We start from the raw sequence: 25,778 nt of genomic DNA on the forward strand, positions 1-25,778 counted from the left end.
CACTGAAGACGTCAACGAAGACGTCGAAAATAATTCACTACTCAGTAATTAAAGATTTCTGATTTTAAATTCAGGACAGCCGTAAATTGGTTTGTAATGGTGTTATTAATTAGTGTTATGTGTGGATAATTAATTAATCTGCAGCAAGTGCGTAGTTTGATATGACGTAAAATTTAATTTTCACTATGGAAAATTTGCGGTAAGTTCCAAAATCAAAAAATGCCTAAAGAAGCACTAAATTTTATTAAAGGTGATTAGCTACAACGCATTTATTTGTTGTAGGTTATATCTCGCTACCTACAATGTAGGTACGAGCGGTCCGGATCAAAAAGTTCTGGATTTTTTGTCACTTTGCAACCAGAAAAGTGATAAGTTAGCAGATTTCTACATTTTGGGCTTTCAGGAAGTAAAAGCCCAACCTCAAAATATGCTTATGGACACTCTATTTGATGATTCATGGACATATGCTTGCAAACAAGCTCTTCAAATTAGAGGCTATGTAAAAATTAAGTCGGTTCGATTACAAGGATTGCTATTGTGTATTTTTTCCTTGAGGAAGCATTTGTTGAATATTAGGGAAATTGAATCAGAATATACAAGGACTGGATTTTCTGGCATGTGGGTAAGCTTTTGCTAATTAGTTGAAGATAGTAGCTGAACACCAGTTTTTTTGCGTGATGCTGATTTTTGTTATTTTTTGTGTTTCATTTATTTCAGGGAAATAAAGGTGCAGTCAGTATTAGGTTTAGTATTTACGGTTGCTCACTGTGCATTGTGAATTCACATCTTAGTGCCCATGATCATCAACTGAAAGATAGAATTGTGGATTATAATAATATTATTAAAGACCAAGAATTTCATGTTGAAGAAACATCAGCAATTTTATACCATGAGTAAGCAAATTTCTCTAATTAGGAATAACAAGTAATGTTGAAAATTATTTTTTAGCTATGTATTTTGGTTAGGTGATTTAAACTTTCGGTTAAATGAAGAATATGATCGCACCCCAGAAGAAATTGAGAGAACCATTTTGAAAAAAGACCTGAAAAAGCTATTTGAGCATGACCAATTAAGACAAGTTATGAAAAGAGGGGAAGCTTTTAGTGAGTTCACAGAGAAAGATCCAGATTTCCCACCCACCTTTAAATTCGATGTTGGCACGAACTCTTATGATCACAAGTGAGTGTATTGATTGTTTTATTTAATGTTTTTGTTTCACAGGTATAATTTTTATATCTAGGAGGAGGCCTGCTTGGTGCGATAGAATTCTCTACTGTGTTAATTCTAACAACTATGAAAATATTACACTTAAAGTAGATCAACTCAGTTATAAGTCTCATTCCAATTATCTGTTGAGTGATCACAAACCAGTCAGCGCAGAATTCATTATTAAGGTAATTGAATGGACTTAATTTTTTTAGCTTTTGTTATAGCTGAGTTAATGCCTTATGTAAAACTGTACAATATATAAGAATACATTTGCAATTGTGCAGGCTACAGTGTCAGCTAAAATATTATTGCTTTTTTGTTTTTTGTATTGGCTTTAAGCTGCTAAAATTAGGGAATACTTAGTAACAATTTTTTGAATTTTATTCTACCTGACATTGATGGCAACCTTAGATACCACCTCAAGTAGAAAGAGATTTTGCAAGACCCAGAGGGCGTACTGTTTCATCTGTCGTTTCCGATCAGGTGTTTTCAGATTACTCCGAGTGTGTGGTTCAATTTGAGAAAATTGCTAGATGGGAAGACGGTGAGGATAATAAGGCTTACTATAAAATCACCAAAATTATTCCTCAGACAAAGGATGACTGGATTGGCTTGTATAAGGTATTTATTTCTTATAGGTATATATTCTTTATACAATTTTGTCCGTGTCATAGGAAAATTTCACATCACTGGATGATTATGTTACCTACGAGTATATAAACAAATGTGCATCACCTCTGACAGAAATCCATCGTCCGCCAAATTTGGAAAGGCCACATAAATATGAGGTGACTATTCCAGAGCTGCCAAGTCGCTGCAAAGGCAATTACTGCTTAGTATACTTTAGTCAAACTGAAGATAAGGTGAGTCATCATTTATTTAGTTATATATACTTAAACAAAATAGAAGTTTAGTTTCCCTTGTGAGCATTAGTTTACATTAAATGAGAATTTAAAAAACTTGTCCTTTCAGGAGTCCTCATAAAAGTGCATTTTCATTTTAGGTTATGAGCGTGCTGGGCATTAGCGACTCATTTCCGATAATTAAAAATGATAGTGATTGACTCAGAGGTGGAATATATTTGAGGCGTTAGACGTTTGAATAGCGCTTTAATGCGCTCAGTTTTTATTATTTTAAATACTTAATTATTTCAAAGCACAAACAGAAATCATTTATATTCCCATACTTTTGCTGGCAGCAAAAAGAAGCCTTTAGAATAAGTGGACCTTAAATTTTAACTGTGATTGTTTACTTACTTAGTCACTTTAGTAGTTAGGAAAGACTTGAAATTAAAAAAAATGTGGAAGTGAGGCCTTTCCGAACAAATGGTCATAATCTGTGATTTTAATTCATTTTCTTTTCTTTTTAAGGTAAGAAATATTGTGTGTATAATTGAAGTTTCTTGCTTATTAAACATTTAAGATATCCATCACAGTGGTTGGCTGTGAATATAAAAGCTAACATCTGATCATCCCAATTATGTAATTCACTAATTCAAATCCTTATATATAAAATAATATATATAAATATATAAAATAATAGCTTGAATATAAAAAACCTACATTAAATGACTAATTTCCATGTCATTTGCGGAAGACCCCAAAGCTTCATATCATATATGTTTTTATTGTGGTTTGGAGTTTGACCATCAAAAAAACCTTCAAATTCAGTGAGTAAATCAATTTAATTTTTTATTCCATTTGGTTTGGGGGTTATATTTTATAGTTAATTATGTATTTCGTAACTTGTAGACTTTTACAATGAAGTAATTTTTGGCCGCAGATTCCGTTTGTTGTATTCTACTTAATTTAATGGGGATCCATTTCGGCTATTATGTAGTCTTGTAAGAAACAGATAGTTCTAAAGGATACGCTTTTTATTTGTCTATTATAGTAACACCTTGGGCATCTAGACGTTCTAGTATTACCATATTCTGTAAATTTTAATTTTATTTGTACATAGAGATATTTATGATTTTATTTACAAATAATTTATTAAATTTAGCTCACATGACCAGTAGTACTTTCCGTTTTACCATACTGGCCACGTGATCCAAGCACACTCCTTCACTGACAGTTTTAATATATTAGCAAGATATAAATAAACCGCTGTATGTCATTGATTTTTGACCATCTTTATTTACTACTTTTGTATATAAAATAAATAAATATTAAACACCATTCACTAAATCTTGCAAACATAATTGAAAAAAAAGTTATTTAAAGGTAATAAAATTAAAAAAGTAACAGTCTCTTGTAGTACAATTAGTTGTTATTTATCCAGTCATTCACTTATCACGTCTGCGATTATTACTATTATTAACAATCATTAATATACATTTTTGAGGTTATGTTCTGAAGCAACTGTTGCGTCGAGTTGTATCTTTTGAGAGGTTATGCGCAATGGGACAGTATTTTGACTTTAGACACAATTCAATATAATGAATAGTTTATCTGACAGAGTAAGTGACAGTAAGGACAACAACATGGCCGAACATGGCATCAGTAAATGTAATTGTGCAAGCAGCATTTACTGTAAATATTGCCGTCATATCGGGAACTAGCACCGAACAGTTTAAAAAACACTACACAACTACCAGTTCTTAGATTGCACTTCTTACATAGTCAACTCATCTGTTGGCGTTGTTGTTAACTAAGTTTATAGGAAACATTGGTTCACTGTCCTCCGAAGCCGGGGTTCTCGGTGTCACGGGAGTCCTGAAGCCATTGAGGTCCAAACTTTCTTCCGTGATTTTCTTGGTTTTTTTAAACAATTTCTCCTTTATTTCCCTCACGGTATATTTATTCAGGAAGCAACTCAAGTTCACTATGCCTAAGGAGGCCTCTATCACGTCTAGCGCCAACTGCGTCATACCGTTCATGGTGAAGAAGTTGTATGCGGCGTTCACCACCCAAAAGCAGGAGATTATTATAATTATTATGTAAGCGCGCGACCTAAAACATTTTTTATAATTAGAACGGGTTTTACGCGGATTGACACAATTTATTGACCATAAAATACATTTTTCATTTTTTTATTACAAAATAAATCAAATTGGAAAACTTATAAACTTAAAAGCTTTGATAGGTTAGAGCAATCTACAAGTCACTAAGCAATAGGTTATTATCTTGATTCGGGTTTAAAGGCCGTCGTCGATTGGAAGTAATTCCAATCGACGACGGCCTTTAAACCCGAATCAAGATAATAGCTTATCAACGGGCCGCGAAAGCCTTAACCAATTTACTATGCAATGTAGTGAAAAGAAGTTGTAAAACCCGTAAAACCATAAATTTGTCAATCCTCCAACTTACATGAATTTGTAATGGTATTTGTTTTCGAGCCAGTCGAATATGTTTCGGTATTTAGCGTCGTTTACTTGAAAATAGTGGTTCAGTAATACCAGAGGAACGATGCTGGCCACAATAGATAGACCCATCGGTACAAAGAATATAAATATCCTCGAAGTGGTTGCTAAAACAATTCATTAATTTGGTTTGACCCTATAAACTACAAATACAGATAGAGATACAGATACAGATAGAAATTTTAAATCAATAAAATTAAAACAATACCAATACCAAAACCCGTGCCTAAAATGCATGTTTAATCCGCGCAAAATTGGGTATTTTAGAGTAGGAAGATGTAAATTAAAAATTTTTCTTTGTCTTCCAAGGCAATTTGCCGAAAAGTAACAGTTACTAAATACAAACACTTGGTTTTGCGTTTGGCATCTAAACTACGAGGAGAATCCTATTTTCCTCTTCCTCTATAATCTTTTCCATTATCCCTCTTTCTTTAAAGCGACGATGGATTCTAGGTTTTGTGTATTTTTTGCGGTTTTAAATGATTGCTGTCGCCATTTTTTCGAATTGTTTTGTTATAAAATCATTAAATTTTGAGTATTGCATGAGTCCGCTTCTTGACAAATCCGACTTTTGTAGAAATAGAATCGAATCACTGATCAGCTTCGTCGGTCATCATTAAAAAGTTTATTTGGTCTAAATTATACCACAACATGAAATTGTTCAGACATGAATAAATATGTGAAAATTATTAAAAGAATGTCGGAGATTTACGGAAAGTAACCACAGCGAAGTAGTTTTTCATATGAGAATGGAATTTCTTGGGGCCCTTACTCTCAAAACTGCATTTGTGTTGACCATAGGATTTTAGAAACGACGGTGGAACGTCAGGGATTCCGAGCTCTCCTGATAACAGCGATATCATCAACACCAAAGTCGAAATTCCAAGTGAAAATCCGACGTACCAGCGGAATCTTTGATCGTTCCTGTTATTTTCTATGCAAACCCTAAAATTAATAAATACATCACGGCATCTGATAAGTCGATCCTCAATCGTCTCTTACTTGACAATGTACAACAAATCGAGACATAATAGGCTCAACCATATGAACGACAATACTGTAGAAAAAAGAAACACAGAACCTGAAAATTGTACATTTGCTAGAGAATTCTTAGTGACCAAATAGGTGCACCCTTACCAAAAAGGTAACACGCCACCATGTTACTCTGGACTTGTATAAGCACCAGCGCCAAGAAGGTGACGCACATCGAAGTGGAGTAAAAAATGAGGCACCTCTTGTGAATGTCTCGAACTTTTAAAATCAAAAAGTAAATAGCCGCGCATGCCCCGAAGCAAATGATGGATGCTATTAACACTAAAAGAAAAATATTACAATAATTACAATTATTACAATAATTAAGCGTTCTTTTACGAAGATCTACAAAACTGTTCACATCAGTAAAAAAAGTTCTTGATACCGAATCAATGCAAAGCTGAATGAATGTGTTATGTGACTTATCTTGGCTGGATTTTAAGAATTCATTGAAATTTTTCATTTCTGAGCATTACATTGATGCAGTGAAACAAACGATCATATTCTCACCAATTCCTAGTAATAAAAAGACTACCTGTCCCCAATTACCAAAAAACATGGTGATCCTTAGAAGGAATTTGCTTTCTATTGCATACTTGTAATTCATTAAAATTTAGCATACTTACCCGGTAAATATATGTTTGGATTCGGACTAACTTCCTCTATGGGAGCCAATTCATCGCAGACCACAACGCGAGTTTGGCCCTCAGTATTCTGGTCTATACAAAATTGCCCATGATGCTTGATAGACTCCCCTTTTATTATCAGAGACGAATTGTATATCAAGCCATATTCGTCTTTTTCGTCGTCCAAATAGTATCTGAAAATACATAGTAAAGATTGTTGATTAAGAAATTGAAATTGAATTTGCTATTTTCATAGATTCTTTGCATATTATATTAAGGTACATTTTTAAACTTATCCAAGTAACTGGTCGGTTGTGTCCAAAACAAGAGCGGTATAAATTTAAGGCATTGCAGTGGTAATTCTGGTAATTGAGAATGAATAAAATAAAATGTTAAAAAATAACCGTAACCACAGTTTACATTGCAAGAAATTCACAATTAATTATCTTGAACTATGTGTTAGATATATGAACAATTATATAACATAATTATATAACATAAATTATTTTATTATTCAGTGGCAACTTGCGGGAAAAAGTAACCAATTAATCTTAACCAAAAAGACAAACTTCAATCATGCACTGTAACAAATCATTTTGAATGTGTTTGGAACTGCCCTTAAATCAAAGAATTTTTTAGGTGCTACTTAGAGTTGTATCTAATTTAGCCGAAAAAGTACTAAGTTCACTAAATATCTCGAGATTGTCGGAAGTTTCGCTCGCATCATGTAACCGCAGAGCCAATTCAAAGGCTTCGCAAAATATTACAATTAATAATTTTTGACACATGTTTCTGTATACTTACCCAATAAGCAGAATCTAATTGACCCCTTAATAATGCAAATTCCGTACATTTATCTTAGAATATTCATTTCTTTTCAACTTAAACGCTCAAACTTAAATGCTCTAAATCGGTAACCCCTATTTCTGCCCAAGCTTTATTCCCACCAAAAAAATAAGCTGGAAATATAACATTTTTTATTACATCTCCAAATCCATTCATTTTTTTGAGTAAATGTCTACTAAATTTCTCTAAAAATCTCTTCACATTAGTTAAATTAAGACTACCTTTATAGTTCACAGTGAACGTAAATTGCCAGAAATACACAAAAACAGTAGCAGATGCACTCTATTACTGTTTTTATATTTAACTCACCCCACAGTGGATCGAAGTATAAACAATTTTAATTATTTATTTTGGTTTGATATAAATATAAATCGTTCAGTTAACAATTTTCTCCTAAAAATTTTACATACAGTATGTCTGGATATGCGAAATAACTTAAAATCAATAATTGTTGTTTTTAACAATTTTTAACTGAAAATATAGTGTGTTTATGACATGCGAGGCAGTTCTTGCAGGAGGAAAAAATCGAATTAAATTTATAAGGATTAATCCTGCTTGGTTAAAGACTAATTTCTTACATCATTTCAGTTTTTTTGTTTAAATTTATGATCCAAACTTGTTACTGACAGACAGCCACCACAAAACGTTATAAAGAATAGTAGCTGGAAATGAAAATATTCTGATTCAATAAAATTTTAAAATTTCATAGCTAAAAGCAAAAAAAAAACATTAAAACAGGGAACCTGATAATGTTATTTGTTAGTGAATCATTTAGAATAATTTTTAAATAAAAAAAAATTGTTTCAAAATTTTCTAATCTTTCTATCTAAATTCTCTACTAAGCCAAAAGCGATTCTTTAGCAAAAGTGTTGTTTCGTTTGTAAAGGGATTTTTCCATTTATACACCAAGTTTTTCCAAAACAACATTAAACATTCCTGAAGTGTAATATGTTCTTCACTGCACTTACATTTTAGCAAGAAAAGTATACGATTTGATTTGATTTGATTCGTTTAGAATCAACATACTCAATATTTTGAGCCTTTATCAAGAAACTTAGAATGTGATTGCTCTTTAAACTTTCGATAATAAGAAAAGCGATACGCTCTATGGAAAATTTCACGAAATTTATTGTCAAAATACCCAAGGCAATTGACAATCTGTACTAATGAGATTAGAGGATTAGATTGATTAGATGACATGTCACTTCTTTTTAAAAATCAACCCCAATATGGGCTTATCGACCAAAATTTTTGATTTTGCAATATACACCATAAGAGAGAAGTAATTTGGTTTATCCATACAGTGTATAGGGTAAAATCCATAGTCATATAAATATTTAGGACTGAGGGAAGTTGACCGTTAAACGTACAATGAATTTTTGTTAAAACAAAAGAAGTGGGTCTTTCAAGTTAGTGCCCCCCCCCCCCCCCCCAGACGCCCATAACTCAAAATTAGAGAATTATAATTTTTTTATTTAATTTAAAAGTTAGTTAAGCTAGTAAGTTAACGTCTATTTACTAAATACATGCAGTTTAAGTGAAAAGCTATATATATTATTGGGCAGGATCGCTTTTAATCTTTGCAGATATTATTTTGGCAAGGTTTGATCTTACTAAAACACATAATTTCAGCACAGCCATTTTTAGCCTTTTTTTAAAAGTCAATAAAACTTGGAAACTCAGAATTTAAAACCATTAGCAGAAAAAATTTATGACCACAGAATTCAGAGGGAGTCTAAAAATTATATTTATGCACTTTAGGATTCCTCGATATATGTTTTCAATGTGCCACAACTTGTAAACTTTAATTCTGAAAAGAACCATTTTTCTGAACGATTAAAATGAAGAAAATATTTTGCCAAATTTAACCAATATAGACGTAAGCTTCAAAATTTTTTTGACACTCTGTAAGTCTCCATAAGCCTAATATAAGGTTTTCTAAAAAGAATAATATGTTTACACTGCAACAATGTAAAATTAATCAATTCAAATCAAACTTTTGAAAAATCGGGCGCTGAGACCGCGTTCGTGTGGACCAGCTAAAGAATTACTCGGCGACATCGACAGCGCGATCATAGATTGATTATTCCACTGGTTCTTTTATCTGCGCGTTTGCCGGCATTTCCTTTGCATTTTTTTGCGAAATATGAATTTTATTGTTGATAAAAGAAAAGATATTAGTTATGATTTTCTTCTAAAAGTTCTTAATTTTTGGAAGCTCTGTCTTTTTATTATTACCTAGCTATAGCCAGCTACTTTAATGTAACAAAAAATGTGAAATATTCATCGTGTCCCAGTTTGACACTCTCAAAATTGGCAGCATATTTTTATTGTCGTTGTTCTATTGTACAACACCTCAGGGGTATTTAAAAACTCCCGCTATCAAATTACATTAAATCCAGGAACATACTTACAAAATAAAACGATCTGGTTGAAAACAGTTGGATAAATTGTCGACGTACGGTCTAAGTTGGTACTGTGACGGATCTAGTTTCAGATCCGGATCGAGCCCTGTGGCATTGCTGTAGTAAATAGTAATATTAAACGTTATTGGCTGCAGCCATTGTACGCATTCTGAATCAGATAAAACCTGACTGTGATCACAGCACTTTGGTATTCGGTAGATTGGTTTTTCGTCTAACTGAAACAATACGTGCTTGAGCTACCTAAATGGCATTCCCATTTTTGTAATCTAACTTAAATTACAGTTAAAAAGTTTTGTTAATATTCGTTTAACACTTTTGCACCTTCCATACATTTATAGACTTTTAATACTCTATTACTTACGGATGATGGTGAGTCATTGTGCGGCTTTACTGAGCCACGCTCGAGTTCGTAAAAAGTGACGTAGTCGAATATGCCCGCCGCGGTAGGTCCTATTCCTAAGTATTCGATCGAATCGACTCCTAAGTCTTCGGGAAAATTGACGTAAACATTTGTGTTATTCGCAATAATGTCTGCGTCAGCTACGAAGCGATTTGGTCCATCCGTGCCAGCCCAAAACTTCAGCGAAGCCTCCGCTCCGTTATATTTCAAATTGGTTATAAATAAAGTTTTGTTGTCTATTATTACTATCGGGCCCGAACTGACCTTTGTTCTATTAAATCCATGCACTTGCGGATCCCATTCGTAAGGCGAAATCTGCAACAAAAAATATGCTAATTTGACCCATATAGAAACACATCAGTGGTGAAGGCATATTTGGTAATAATTGAGGCTGCATCAGTTTGCTACATAAGCGATGAGGGATGTCATACAGTTTTCTCGGAATAAATTTTACATCGTTACAGATATTTTCTCATTTGTAAGTTTTCTTTCCAATTTGTTGAAATTATAAATTATTCTTAAAACCAGAGGGTATAAGGTCTACTAGACTATTATGGAAACTGTTCAATAAAATAGTTCTATCAAAAATTGTGTAATTTTCGTCATACTTGTGAAACGTACCTCTGCATGTCGTGTTTGACTATAAAAACAAATAAAACGTGGAACCACAACCGGTGCTGTGCTTTATTTGCATTTAATCTCATTCTCTCGACACGAAAGTGAAGCTGCTTTTTTTATTGAGTTTACTGCTATTTTCGTATTTCTGATGAATTCGATATAAATCCAGGTATTGTTTTCAACTTTGCACAATCAGACGAAAATAGCGCAGAACGGTATCCCATTTATTTCGTCATGCTAACAAAATAAAATAGCTGAACTTTGGTGTGAACACAACGTTATCCTCTTGTGTGTGGTTATACCTGTGTGTATATTTCACGCAATTTCGTAAGGTAAACTCAGATAGATGTGGAAATACTGCGAGAAATGAAATATTAATTTTTAGAATTGTTTGTTTTAGATAAGATGGCGGTAAATTTGCCGCATCCTGTGGGAAACGTATCAGCAATAATAGATACCGGATGATTATTAGACTATTAGTAAACTTTAATGAAATGTGTTCGTCCATCGAATGGTACAATGTTTTTCGAAAATTATATGGAAGTCAGTGTATCTCGCACACAAACAATAGGCATGCACAATTAGTAGGAGATTAAGATAAATATGTTTTAAATTGGTTAAAAGAACAAAAAATATATTTCTATGTGTGGGAAGTCATCGTAAGTTGGATACCATGTCATACTCGTATACGGGTCAGTATTTTTAACGTTTATTTCCAAATAATAGCTTGCTTCCGTTTTGCAATGCATAATTTTAAACACGTTTATATATATTTTTCACCAGTGAATTACTTGAAAATACCAAATTGATTTAAAACAAATTATTTGATGTCTGGTTTTGTTGCTTCAAAAATTTAATAAGATCTCGGAATACTTTTTATTGGAAGAATTTGAGATTTATTGAAGACTAGATTCCCACGCGGTTACTGATAAATCTGGTACCCGACTTGCTTGAGACCAATCCAAATAATTTTCAGACGATGTTCCAAGAAAGAAGGTGGAAGTACAAAATTTTTTTAAAACCAATCCTAATGACAGTGACAAAGGAGTATAAAGACACACATCAAAAATTAAAGAAGAGAAAAAAAAACTGTAAATTTAAATAATAATAACAATAATAATGTTAACATATCTTTAAGCAAACCTAACTGGATTTATAGGGGATAAGTTGGAACTGTACATGTCACATTGATCCCTGGAATCTGTTATACGTTCGGCAAATTTTATTCAGCGGCGATAGTAACCAGAAAAATTAATTTTTGCAGTCTGCTTGCAGAATCAACTTTATAATTAACAAGTTTATAAATAAACTGCAGTTCTGTCGATTTACGCCTATCAGCAAGCGATGCAAATGAAAACCGCTCACATAGTAACGTTCAGTAATTGAAGATTCCACGTTGGTATTTTCTGAACGCGAACCGGCGAAGATAGTCTGGCTTTAAAAAAGTACTGGATTTTAAATTGTTTGATTCCCTTAAATAATCAATTAAATGATTAGACCATTCATTTGTTTTAAGCACTGCATTATTTTAATATGTCCGAGAAGTCTAACACTATGTAGCCTCGCTCGTCATCAGAACCCGCCCCACGAGGTTTCTATTTCTATTTTATAATTTTTATTATTTACTACGATCTCCGACATGCAGTTGCAGTTTAATGCAGTCAAATGTGCCAAATTTTACAAATAATTTTCAAATCATCAGTGTAGATCAAATACAAACCTCTATTTACTAACGGCGAAAAGAAATCTAATATGTTATTAGTGTTAGTGCAGTATGAATTCATTTACTGAAGCTAAATACCTTTTATCGTGTTATTAAGAGCAGATAGGTGTACGCACCAACAAACGATAAAGCAGAAAACTTTAAAGCAGTTGAAAACTTCTATACTAATCTTGATGAAACTAACAGCATTGCTAATACTTCTCTCAAAATCTCAAATTTACAAACAACTTCAAGAAACAGGAGTGGATGACTGATGCAATCATAATCCCAATGCGAAATGCAGAGACAAATGAAAACAAATGTACAAAAATAGCAACCCTATAGATGAAACAGTTTTTTTTTTAATTTACACAAGAATATTAAGGAGCTAACAGATAGGTAGCAAAAAGAGCACAATGGTACATTAAAAAGTTCAAACAATGAAATGAAATAATATCACCAGCAGTATTTTACGGACGTCATTGTAGAACATAGTGAGCTATATGTATGAATACGTCTAAGATCAAATATTCTTAAATAAACAAAGACACGGTACTTTAAGGCTTCATGGAGAGATCATCGGGCGGGTGTCATCTTTAAAATATCTGGACACATTCGTCAATCAACAACGCGACCCAAAACCCGAGATTAAATGAAGAATTAGTAAGCTCGGAAAGATCTCCTTTTAACAATCAAAGAGAGAAAACTACTGTACTTAACATCGAAGGTCGAAAACAGAATTCATGGGCTTACGTCTATACAAATTTTTATTAGAGCTGCGTTCTCTCGTACGACTATAGCTATTTGGATAGCATAAGGGACACGGCATCATAAGAAGAAGCATATACATATTAGTTAACATTAACAACATTACATTATATTAAAAATTATGTTTTCGTGAACTAAAAAGCACACTCATAATAATTAGAATTTGAAATTATAAATAAGCCGCCACTGGGTAAAAGTCACTATATCTGTACTTTGTTAAATATATTTGAAAAATGATGTCAAAAACACAGGTATCAATCGATAAAGCTTGATGATGTTATTTTCATGTCATAATTTTCTAGGGAAGGGTCGTTCATTTTCGTTCGACCTTAACTCTCCATTTTCCATCCCATTGAATTACTGACCTTTTATTAGGTCGTTCGATGTACTACGCGCACGATAAAATGTAAATTAAACCACCTACGGAACACCGTAGATCTATCTATCATTCGTACCTTCGATTCATAACCAGTCAATCTGGTCTCACTTCCGGACTTGCCACTACTCAACGAAGAGTCGTTCAATGCATTACCGTCAGCGTTCTGTCCGTTGACCCAAACCGCGCAAGAAACCGTAAATGCAAACCAAGTGGTTAGCATTTTATACATACGATCGCGACGATGATATTTACACACGTGTTACAACATCGTCACGTTGATTTTGGCAAACCGCGCGTTTCGTACGTTATCACGCGACCGCTAAACTTGACCGATTTAAAACTATCGCAGCGAGAAAATGCAACTACGGACACCATCACAACAGTCACGGAATATTGTTATTCTAACTAAATCGTCACCTTAATAATTGATAAGAAATCGAGAGCGTGGTTATCAGTTATCGTACCGCCATGGCACCGAGAATTTTTTTATCGATTTCGTCCGAGATAAACTGGAAATAATTTTAGGATGTGTCATGGCTGCGCCGATGTTCGTTGTGAAGAAAAAAAAAACAAATGCCGCACAGACCGATTTCCAAAACGGACGCAGGAGGCGGTACAACGCTCCTCGCCGCGCGCTGACTCAAACTATTTTATTGTAACAGTCTAAGGTCAGGGAATCCCAATTTGTATATAAATCGTACGCGTTGAGTCCGCGTATAAGCTGCCCGACACAAAGCCGGCGTATGAGGTATGATATGTATATCGTTTTCACTATTGCCAGACCCTCCCCCGTAGCTATCGTAGCTATTGTTACTAGACAAACTCAATTACCAATAACCCACAATTAAACGTTTTGACACATGTTTTTATTTTGAAAACTGATTTTATATAATTTTGCTAGACAGATTACAAACATTCTATCCATTTATTTGTATTACGTAAGATTTTTTTGAAACGAAAAAAAAAACGATAGTTTTAAAACAATTTATTTTTTTATTCAGTAAAAAAGTGGAATCCTATCATAAAATCAATAAAAACATTTCTCAGACTTTTTTGAGCGAAATCTTCATCTTGTTGCATCAATTACTTCTTTAAATGAACCCCAGCCGTTTTTCGACATTGATCATTGTATTTTGAAAATCCTTGCATAATGTTCTTATCTGCGGCCCAACAAGAATACTTTCTTTTATTTTGGCATTTCTGGCACAAATATTTGAAACACTGCCCATTTAACAAACTGCTTAATCAATCCAAGTTTTGATATGACAGTAAAACTTTTTTGGGGTCAACTATGCCATCTCTTAATACATTTTTGCTACCAGGTGTAAGGCTTGTTCTAGAGGGCCATTCTATTTGATTCCAATGTCTATCTCTTGCCTCACTATCACAAATAAAGCATGGAAATTTTGTATAACCCCCCTGCTACAAAGCATCCACCGATGTTCTTCAAAAGAAATCCTAAATTTTCATATGTTTCTTTTAAATGTACCGAATACGCAACGGAAACCGAGGTCAGTTCTTCACCATTATGCAATAAAACGCCTTTTAAACGACATTTACTTGAATCAGTAAACAGACGTGATTCTTCTTTCACTAACGAACATTTCCTAATTTTGAAACTAAATCAGTAATATGGTTGCAATACACTAGCGGTCCTTCCTGACTAAAACATTGAAATAACTCTTTTTCGCGATTCCGGTAAAAGCTTGATGTGATGCCAGGTGCCAGTAAATGCTTGTCATGAAGTTTGGACACAAACAATTCGGATGTATCCTTTGGAAGGTGCAAGTCTCTAATTAAATCATTTAATTCGCGCTTCGGGCTCTGAAATCTGAGTCATCTGGGTCGGAATTAGATTCCCCTTATTTGATAGCTCTTTTCTAGTTCTTTTGGGGCGGTAGGTATCTGGTCCACGACGAACTGGTCGCATAACAGAGTCAAGATTGAGATACACAATGTGTTTCTTATTTTTTCTGTCGAATCCTTGAACATTACACTAACAAATATAACAATCATCACTGTGATTCCCAGGCTTTCGCCATATCATAGGAACACCGAAACTTACTACGACATAACTACCACAGATCCAAATAACAAAAGTTATTTGGATTGTTCACACAATGTCTTCTTTCCATATTTATATGTTCTAGAACATTAGAGAGGCGCAACAAGCAAGACAACAGCCGGGAACACAGTAGCACGACGACCAACACAACCAAACTGCGCATAAGCAGGTTACAACGCTGAATTGACGCTTTTACACAAACTCTGTTGCTTTTGAGAGAGATCTAATATTATCCAGTGTTGCAAATCACATTTAATTTCATAAAAATCGATTAATTTAAAAATCATGCCTAACATGGACCAAGGCAGGTAAGGAAGGGTAGTCAGGTAGATGTCGACCACGTGTCGGCTGATTATCAGTGACAGTGTTCTTCTTACCGTCGCTCCTCATTAGATACAAAACAATTTGTGAAAAAAGTTTATGAATGAACGTCAGCAGATTTGTCAGTACCATCTCAATTTCTTGGCTTCGATGGTATCCATAACATAAGTAGCTATATTCAGTCTTATATCTTCATTTATTAGTCTGTCCAGTAAAGTTAGTCAACAGCACCATCTCCAATATCCCAATACTCTCAGAAAATTAAAAAGTATATATCAAAACACAAATGTGTAATTGAAATAGATGAAACTTAGATCAATACACGCGATACAGTATCCAAAGGATGGGTTGGTTCCAGTAGAAACTATCAGGCAAGAGCACCTTCAAATAAAAGAAAATGCATCACTATAATTACCGCTGGATCAGAAGAGGGATTTGATATATCACATCAAGACACAAGTGAAGGACTTTTTGAAGACTTCCTTTACAATTATCTTCTAAAAAATATTCCTGATAATAATTTTATTTCAATGTAATATATAACTATAATATATATGTAATATATAAATAATTATATAATATATAATAATAAAAAAACTGAAATTCAAGGATATTTGTTACAAAATGATATTTTATATACAGTTATAGGAATAATAGGTCTGTGATAGTTTAGCTGAATCGATGGGGCATACTGTTTTACTGTTTAAGAACATTTGTGGCACCAAGTACATTCAAATATGAGAGCAGAAATGTTGCTCCTACATTAAATACTAGCGTAATAAATTTAACTAAAAATGTCATTCATTATATACCTACCTTGGACTGGAAAAATACAGTACCAAAGATTTTAAAATTGAAATTTCTTAAATTTTCATACAGAATAATATAAAACACATTGTAAGTAATCTTAATGAAGAATCTGAGAGTTGAACAAAATGAAATCGTACCTCTTGAGGTATTTGGTATCATCGTATTGTCTATTAATACTAATGTAATTTTAATAAACCCAAATAAAAATAATAAAATATTTAGTCTTTATATTTTTAAAACGGCAAAAATGTTCTGATGCTTGCCGTCAAAAGTTAAGGTGATATACTTCGAGACAGACCATACGCAGCATTGCGTGGAATAAATTTAACAGCGCAATTTAGCCCCTTATGAATATAGACATTGTATTTGAAAATAAAGCGTGACCTAAGTTTGCGATTGTTAAAGAATATGAGAGTCCAATTAATTGGTGTTTAATGCTGAAAACCGAGATCTGTTTCCGCATTATGCTAAATGCTTCTCGAAAATGGGCATTTAAAAAAATCGTTGTAACTTTTTTTTTATGAAAAAATTTCCAAAGACCTTTTTTACATAGAATTCAACGGTTGATCTACACATAAAAGAGTAACTTTTTTTATATGGGACATCCTATAAATACATATTGGAAATTTATTTTACACTCGTCCCAAAAAGCATCGCGTAAGTGGTATACGCCTAATCATATTTCTTGTTAACATTTAATGGGAAGGGGTTATATTTAGGAATCTTTGTTTTGTTTTTGCTGATTTCACCAAATGGAAAAATCAGAACATAATGAGCAAAAGTAATGAAAATAACATTTATTTGAAAAATAAATTAAAAATGTAAAGTAACAAAATAACAAATTCCAAAGAGAATTTTTACAATTCAATTCAGTATGTAATTCAGTAATGACATCTCTTCTTATCAATTACGTATTATTATTATTTATTCTAAGATTAAGTTTTCCCATTTTTCTCTTGAAACATTTCCTAACTCATCAAGATGGCGTGGAGCAATATTACGAGCTCTTATGCATCTTCCTAGGTAGTTCCAAACATGTTCGATTGAGTTTAAGTCTAAAATAACTCTTACCTCCAATATTTCTGACTACTCTTATGTTACACTGAAGAAATCTCACCCTAGCACGTCTATCAGATCCAAAAAGTGAAAATTTTGACTCAACCGTAAAAAGAATATCAGCCTAGTCGTTAATATCCCAATTAACATGTTCTCTTGCGAACTTTAAACGTGCCACACGATGTGGCTTAGTTAACAAAGGAGCAGTAACAGGCATTCTAGCTCTTATTCCAAATTCGCTTAATTTGCTTCTAATCCAATTGATATATATATATATATATATATATATATATATATATATATATATATATATATATATATATATATATCTGAACATTACGGACTCTGAAGACAGCAGTTTGGAGGTGCCTGGCTGAATATAGATTTGTATATCCCGGACAGTTCTGGTTTTCTAAATTTTGCCATTTCAATATTTTTCCTGGAAATAGACCTAATAGTTTGCACGTTCGTGACTCGGAGTTAACCATGACAGTCTAAGAAAAAGTACAGATTTATTGAAAGCTTCTATAATTTTCTTTTGTGTGATGGTGTCGGTTTTTGAAGATAATTGTAAACTTTTGCAAGATTATCCTTAAATAGAAAACAATGTTAAATAATCTTCCAGTGTATAAATAATTTTCTGATGTGACAGCAGAAAATCATTTCTTTCCTACTTTGTCATGGTTAACTCCGACTGATTCGACATAAAGGTGGATTTGTAGAGGCAAATGCTCAGATATATCGAAAACTAGGAATATTAATGATATATATCCTCATAGAAAGTTGCCCTAGTTTTTAATTCTAAATAAGATAAAATTAACAAAATATTTTTTCTATCAGTGTGCAGCATTAGTTATTTATCGAAATTTTTAAATAAAGATGTTGAACCAGAAGTTCGATGAACTCCACTTTTGTAAAACAGTTTGAATCGATTCACTTAATGGCATCTGACCGTTAAAATCAACAAACGTCAAAGAGTACGGAGCAGAAATAGTATATTATGTAACCAGTGCGGTATTTGACTCGCAAGTTTATTTGACACGAACGGAGCGAGTGTTTAATAAACGAGTGAGTTAATAAGTTTACCTAACGTGTTGCGTACTATACTTTTTCTACGACCGTTAGTTTTTGAATACATTTTCCCAAAACAACACGAATACGTTCACTGAAATAACTGCAAGAATTGACAAACGTCAAAATTCAATGCGTGAGAAATATCTCCGAAAACATCCGATTGCTCCCAAACCGGTGCGGTAAAATCGGATCCGTGGGAAACGAAACTTACATGGTAAAGTGCCGCTTCCCGCACGCTAGATTGGTGGGTAATTAGGCATTTTACAGAAGGGATTAGAAAAAGATTAATTTCATTTCATAAAGAATTTGTTTTTAAACGCTTTTGTGTACCAGAGCCAAAAACGGCGTAGTTATTTGTCGGCTAGTGTATACTATTTCCAGCTTTGTCTTTTTTTAGCTTCCACTCATTGACAGCGAGAACGAATTGAGACAAATCGTGCATGCGTAGCGTTCCGAAAAACAAGCCGTTAGTAAGTGCCGTAGAAAACTAAACACACCGCTCGGATAAATTAGAACAAATTTTTACCTACGTAAAGCGACCGATTAACGTTTGCGTAAATTGGGCCGACGAGTGTAATTTTATCTCGAAAATGGCATAATTCATTTATTTCTTTCGCTTGAAAAATAATGCCAGTTGCGGTTAGCGTTATGTTTTCGTCAGACCATTTTGCAATATCCGCCGAGTAGCTAAATGTGTCTGTGAACGTTCAAATGTGATAACAAACTGTACATTATGCTAAAAATTTGATAAATGACACTTCAGTCACGGTTTTGGCTCCCCGTAGCGAAAGTACCAGAAAGCTGATGTTATAAACTGGCACTTTGTGCATGCCTTCTTAAACTTATAACTCGATCAGGGTTATTGAAGAAACGTGGCAATAGACTTAAAGCAAATTTTATTAAAACAAAAATACACTTGAACCTCAAACATTGCTATTAAAAGTTCATCGTGTGTATAGTGGTCTTATTTATAGCATAAAACCGCATGTGTAAATCATTTATGTTTGTGATTTCCAAATCAATTTGATTACTGGGTATTTTAGAGAAGGCACTAGAAAATAGTATATTATGCAACAAGGTTGAAGAACAACACTTTAATCACGCTTTTCCAAACTTGTGACCGGAAATTTGCAAAGCGGTTCGTGACCATGGGTAACGAAGCTGATGTGTTATTCTGTATTTTGGAGTAGGGAGTTGAAAAATGGTATTTTAATTCGGATTCGCAAAATTGATCAACCGGAACTTTCTGCCCGTTTGACGCGTTTGGAAGAAAAATATTGGAAATGGAATTTATAACAGTTTTGAATTTGTGCAGGTCTCAATTGAAGAAAATCTAATCGCTGCATGCATATCTAACGCGTGAGACAATAATTCCCTAATTCAACAATATTCAAAATTGTCCTAATATTGTTTTTATTAGTAAATTTTGTTGTTAGCGAGTTTATGCAGATACTGTTTTAAAGGCGGTAAAAAAATGAAGTTCGATTTCATATATGTTCTTTGTGTATGAAAAATTCAAAACTTTGAAAAACCTTATTTTATAATTATTATTCTTTAAATAATAATTAATTTTATTGTAATAGTAAGTTTAATGAAAAGGCTAGGATTTGAATGAAAATATAATTAGAGTCATCTTTATTTTATTAATGTATTATATTTAACATAATGTAAGAAAACATTAATCGTCGTAGAAAAGGTGTAGTGTGCAACACATTGATAAATTTATGCAGTCATTAGTTTATTAACATAGTATTAATATAACATAAACTCCAAAGTTGCATCTTCGATATCACCGTGTCTAGCAGAAACGCAATATTTGGAGCTATAGTATATATTATATGAAAAATGTTATAACTTTAAATATTGTGTCTTATTTCATTTCATAACTGATACAAATTGAGACTGACTTTATATTCTCCAAACCGTAATAATGCAAAACTACATAACGTCTATTGAATTAAAATTCTAATTTATCCTTTGGAATCCAAAGAAAAATATTGAAAATGACGATCATTGACATTGGCAACATGGTGTCAGCCCTTGAAGATATAAGATATTGAAGATATTCGGTACTTGAACAATAATCCAAACTAGAATCCTTAATGTTTTTTTCAAACAGCAAGCAGTTTAGGACAAATCCGTCTTCTGACCTAGCGTGTATTACGGTGATACTTCCTTTATTTGAAGGTGCTTTCCTCTAACTGTTTTGAGTGGAATCAACCCATCCTTTGAATACAGTGTGGTGCGTATCGAATCCTGTTTCATCAAGCTAAATTATGGATCTGTTGTCTAATCTTTATCATTTAATTTCTTGAAAGTAATTAAATCTCCTATACCCAATAACTGTAGTAATAATAAAGTTTTATTGGGGAGGGTCCATCGAAAGTTAACAGGATGAAGATTGAGATAGACTATACCATTTATACCTTCCAGTTTCACTTAAAAGGTTTAGGTAGCATATCTATGACGACTACGCCAAAGTTTTCTGGTGACAGTCACCTTAAGCAAGTGAGTGCACGCCCACCCGAATCACTTTTTGAATGAAAGAAAGGAAGCCTTCAATTAGAGACTTTCGTAAGTTCAAAATCTGTTGAAGAACTAGTAGTTGCCTAGTTGCAATTGCAGTACTACACAATGCTTTGCAGATGGACAGGACGGAGGCAAAAATGTTGTTCTAGCATTGTGCAGAGATTAAATTACTAAATTTCAATTATTAGACAGAGCTGGAGTTAATCACACCGCACCAGTGACGAGAGCCTCGAAAGAGCGTTTAATGTATTTGATCAAATGCTACCGACAAGTCAACGAAAAGCAAATTTGGCTAATCTTTCGAAAACATTGCACTCAAATTAGCTGTCCAAATTAAGATAACGACCAGATACAGCCTAATCGCGTATTTCTTCGCTGGTCCTGCCCTGATATAAATACGAATACTCATAAACTACAAACGAATTTAAACCGATTGTTATTTAGCACGGACTCGCCACGGTGGAAGACCTTCGGCAAGAATTACGGCATTTAAAGGATCAACAAAACAGGCCGACATTTTTAACGGTCCGTTGAAGACGAGCAGTTTCGTGTTCGGTTTAGGTGCAAAATGACGGCGATAAGTGGCAAATATGAACTCGTCAGCCAGGAAAATATTTACGAATACATGCTGTCGCTAGGTGAGAAATATAATTGCATATTTCGTTTCTGACTTTTGATATCGTGTTCCGAGTTTAATCTTACGTAGGTAGCAAATATCTTCCAAGGTTTTATTTCTTATTGGGTGTTGTTTATTTTATAAAGCGAGTGCTAACAATAAAATCTCAAATTTGCAATATTTGCAAACTATCGATATAATTATTGTGATAAAAATTAGAAAAATTAAATTTTAAAGATGGTGCTCAAAAAGGTTGCTTACGAAGGTAAAGTCGGGCTTACTAATGATTATCTGCACCTCGATTGTAAACATTTTCAAAAACATTTTTCTCAAAAACGGTATGTTCTAGCAAGGTGCGACGAGGGTACCTTATTTAAGTAGACAATTTGAGATTTTCAAATTCTGCAGTCCAAATTAGTTTAGAGTTATAACGTATTTTTTGAAAATATACGTTTTTAAAAATAGCTGTAATTTTTTTTATCCTCCTATGAAGATATTTCCAAAGCACTTATGTGCGTAGAATTTGGCAGTATATCGACTTTTTGTATCACTGAACAGAACTCAAAATTTAAAAAATTTAAGTTTTAATTTTTGAACAAATAAGCTGAATGGTAGAAAACAAATATATATGTTTGATGTTTCTTGACCCTCTGTTCTTAAATTTGGCCACTTTACAAACAATAAAATGTTTTTGATAGGTTGTTTCCGCTCAGGGCATTGGTCATCGTACAATTTGTTTGCTGTCTCTTCCAGGCTTTTAAAAAACAAGCTGTCATATCCCATTAAATTGAAATACTATTCTAAAAAAAACTAATAGTCTAAATCCTTGTTTCCAAATATAATAATATTTAGAATGGAGCACTTTTCTATTGTTAACTAGTAAACTTTTAATTTAAGAAATATTATACTTATACCATTAAAGCACCTCCGACATATTTTCATGGAAACACAATTAAAATTTTTGATACCAAAAACGTTCCATCGATTTTTTTAAGAATGTACATTTTTGAAAAGCACCCTATAATTCTGAAATGGTAAGAAATGGGGAACTTACCATTATGTTTTATTAAAATTGCATGCGCCCCAGAGTCTGCGTCTACTTCCTATAAAAATATCCAATTCGGCGCTGTACAGGTGTGGTTTGTGAAATTTCTTTATTACAATTGTTTAGGTAAAATGTTGACTTTAAATGGCGGTGAAACGTTTCCGCATTAGGAAAACATTTATTTCTTGATGCGAAATAAATTGTAAAGAACATTAATTTCTCAAAGAAACGTAATAAAGGCAAATTTAAAAGTGCTGAATAATTTGAGCTAAGAACAAAAATACGTTTATAAAAAACATGCTTCTTTCAAGTAGCTGACCCCTTTCTTTCTCGTGGTATCTGATGCGAGGTTAAATTATTACAAGAAGCAATCAAATTTGGACCGTTTTTAGGGTATGTCCATGTTTAAATCGAGTTTTTGTTTTTTTCTGCAAATCCTGATTTAGAAGTTTCTGTCATTAATCTGGAACTAGGAGATGGGCCAGATCAAATTTATGGGAATTAAATGGGCCTTAAAAAGAATTGAAAGTACAATCCGCAGTTTGTCACTTTTTATTACATTCCTGTCTATAAGACTGTAACCGTAACTGTAACAGATCTAATACCTCCTCCATTTGTAGAGCTTAATTTGGTAACACTTTTTATAGAAACTGATTTTGAATAAGGTGTCAACAAAAATCATCAAAAAGATAACCAAATTTAACCTTTTTTCAAATCTTAACAAATTGTAGAAAAATTAGTTGTATGTTTTTTTTAAATCTAAACCTTGTGGCCAATCCGTGCCCGTCTGCTGATATACTGATATTGATATTGGCTTGGCTGTATTGTCAGCACAGGCACAGGTGTTTCAAAAAGCATGGTCCAAGGAGTGATTCGCCATCCAAAAAAAAAAATCATGAAGCTCCCATTTTGCTTTAACTAAATTAATTGTAAATCTTAACGAATTGTATGGTCAAAGAGATGTGTGCCATTGACTTTTCGCAATTTTAGTGTGGATGCGTCGCCACTTCTTGACTTTACGTACGTAATTTTATGAACATTTATTTTTTGGTCTTGTTAACACACAAAAATTTATGTCTACCATATTAACACTCACTAAAGACAATGAAGAAAATACCTTCAAAATAAGGATTTACGCACTCTGTTACAAAAGTTACTTTTTGTGAACTGAAATAGTATAATATGCAACAAGTGCGGTAAACGGGATTTGATTCACGAGTGGAGCGCGACGGAGCAAGTTTTTAATAAACGAGTGAGTTAAAAATTTTACCGAATGTGTTGCATACTTTACTTTTTCTACGACCATTAGTTTTTGGATACATTTTCGCAAAACAACACGAATACATTCATTGACATGACCGTCAGAATTGACAAACGTCAAAATTCAAAGCATGGGAAATATCTCCGAAAACATCCTATTGCTACCAAATCCGTGCGGTAAAATTCCGGAAATGTCCGAAGTAGCTCGGATTCATGGGAAACGAAACTGACGTGGTAAAGTAACGCTTCCCGCACGCTAGATCGATGGGTGATTTTAGGTATTTTAGAGACGGGAGTAGAAAAATACATTTTTATGGGTGTACTAAACAGCGTTAGGTACACTGATTTTTGGAAAGGTTTTATTGACTACCTACTTTACCATCGCCTTTAGGACATACACTTAATAATGTGGATATAATGTTCTTTTTATTGTGTTAGGAGACACTCCAGAGAACGCCAAGAAAACTACGGAAGAAGGCATTAGTATGATATTAGAGGCGGACGAATCTAAAGTGATCATTGACGCCTTCGGAAGACGTACGACATTTCTTTTTGGACAAGAAACAACTGAAACTCTTCCGAGTGGCCATCCAATTACGGTAATTTTGACAGTTCCCTTTATTGTTATGTAAAACAAAGCTGATTGTGTGATGTAATGTACGAAATATCACATATTATCAAATGTTCAAAACTATAATTCTTATGTATCTATTTATTTTGTTGTTTACACAAAATACAATGTTTCTTCCTAACAAAGGTCTGCACTTATAATGCAATAACAGTTAAATTAAGTAAAAGTCGTTTGTGTGCTTTTAATAACAAAATAACTACAATAAAAATGGAAATTACAAGTTCGGCAACGAAACAAAACAGGACACAAAAAAACTCAGAATAACTCATGCAAACAGGTTCTAATGTTACTTAATATAGAATGCATAAAAAAGATATATGTTTGAAAATTTCGAGATCATATCTATTACAGACAGGTTATCTTGAGAATCTATTTTAAAAGTATTATTATGTTAACTTGTTCTTATTTAAGAAATTAATATATCAATGCATATTGCGCTATAAATTCGAGACTTTGAGACATGGTCCTGTCTTCAGATCCCCAGAACTCATATATCACCTATAATATTTTCAAGATATTAAAGTTTTTTTTTTGTTCACAAAACATGTTTCAGAGTACTGCTCAACTCGATGGAAATATTTTGACTATACGCACGACAATAGTGGAAGGACTCACTCAAGAGAGAGTTTTTACGTTTTCAGGCGATGAAGTTGTTGTGGTAAGCAGCAGATAATTCAAGTTATAATCCATCATGATTAAAGCAAATAACGGAAAGTGCTAGTTAGGGTTGTCATTTTTCCAGATTGTTACAAATTCGCTAGGAGTATCAGCAAAAAGGATATACAAAAAAATTTGATCTATGGAGAACTCAGTTTCCTGGTTTCGGGATATTCGTCGAAGGATTTCATTATATATATTATATTATATATTATAATATTGTCATTGTCTTGCTATATAGGATAAACTATCTGCTTACGGAGATTATGTTTGTTTGCGAGCTTTTATAAGTAGTATGTGAATAATAAATATGCCTCATTGATTTATACATTTATTTATTATAT

General features: G+C 33.2%; 2 protein-coding genes across 8 annotated transcripts; one reads left to right on the forward strand and one right to left on the reverse strand.

Annotated features, from left to right (window-relative positions):
* On the forward strand, window positions 1-25,756 carry LOC132697693 (phosphatidylinositol 4,5-bisphosphate 5-phosphatase A-like). 7 transcript variants are annotated; one of them, XR_009618286.1, is made up of 13 exons: window positions 1-199; window positions 283-622; window positions 718-893; window positions 949-1,179; window positions 1,241-1,394; window positions 1,621-1,830; window positions 1,884-2,072; window positions 13,896-14,118; window positions 15,521-21,270; window positions 21,342-21,863; window positions 24,585-24,745; window positions 25,331-25,435; window positions 25,520-25,756. XR_009618286.1 is itself a non-coding variant. In XM_060663263.1 (8 exons), the coding sequence occupies exons 1-8, from the start codon at window positions 186-188 to the stop codon at window positions 2,270-2,272; spliced, it is 1,302 nt and encodes a 433-aa protein (XP_060519246.1). In that variant the 5' UTR covers window positions 1-185; the 3' UTR covers window positions 2,273-3,804. The 7 variants fall into 7 exon arrangements, 2 of the variants coding, with proteins under 2 accessions (XP_060519246.1, XP_060519245.1); XR_009618288.1 differs by having other exon boundaries at window positions 21,670-21,863; XR_009618287.1 differs by having other exon boundaries at window positions 15,521-15,743; window positions 21,130-21,863.
* Window positions 3,839-13,902, reverse strand: LOC132697692 (G-protein coupled receptor Mth-like). The gene is made up of 9 exons (XM_060663261.1): window positions 13,447-13,902; window positions 9,865-10,218; window positions 9,492-9,718; window positions 6,232-6,425; window positions 5,711-5,887; window positions 5,576-5,654; window positions 5,346-5,518; window positions 4,521-4,680; window positions 3,839-4,163 (listed from the first exon to the last, which is right to left on the reverse strand). The coding sequence occupies exons 1-9, from the start codon at window positions 13,597-13,599 to the stop codon at window positions 3,839-3,841; spliced, it is 1,842 nt and encodes a 613-aa protein (XP_060519244.1). The 5' UTR covers window positions 13,600-13,902.
* Window positions 25,757-25,778: the final 22 nt, after the last annotated feature.

Source organism: Cylas formicarius, unplaced genomic scaffold (genome assembly GCF_029955315.1).
Source record: "Cylas formicarius isolate icCylForm1 unplaced genomic scaffold, icCylForm1.1 PGA_scaffold_2__14_contigs__length_35257938, whole genome shotgun sequence".
Taxonomy (NCBI): Eukaryota; Metazoa; Arthropoda; class Insecta; order Coleoptera; family Brentidae; genus Cylas; species Cylas formicarius.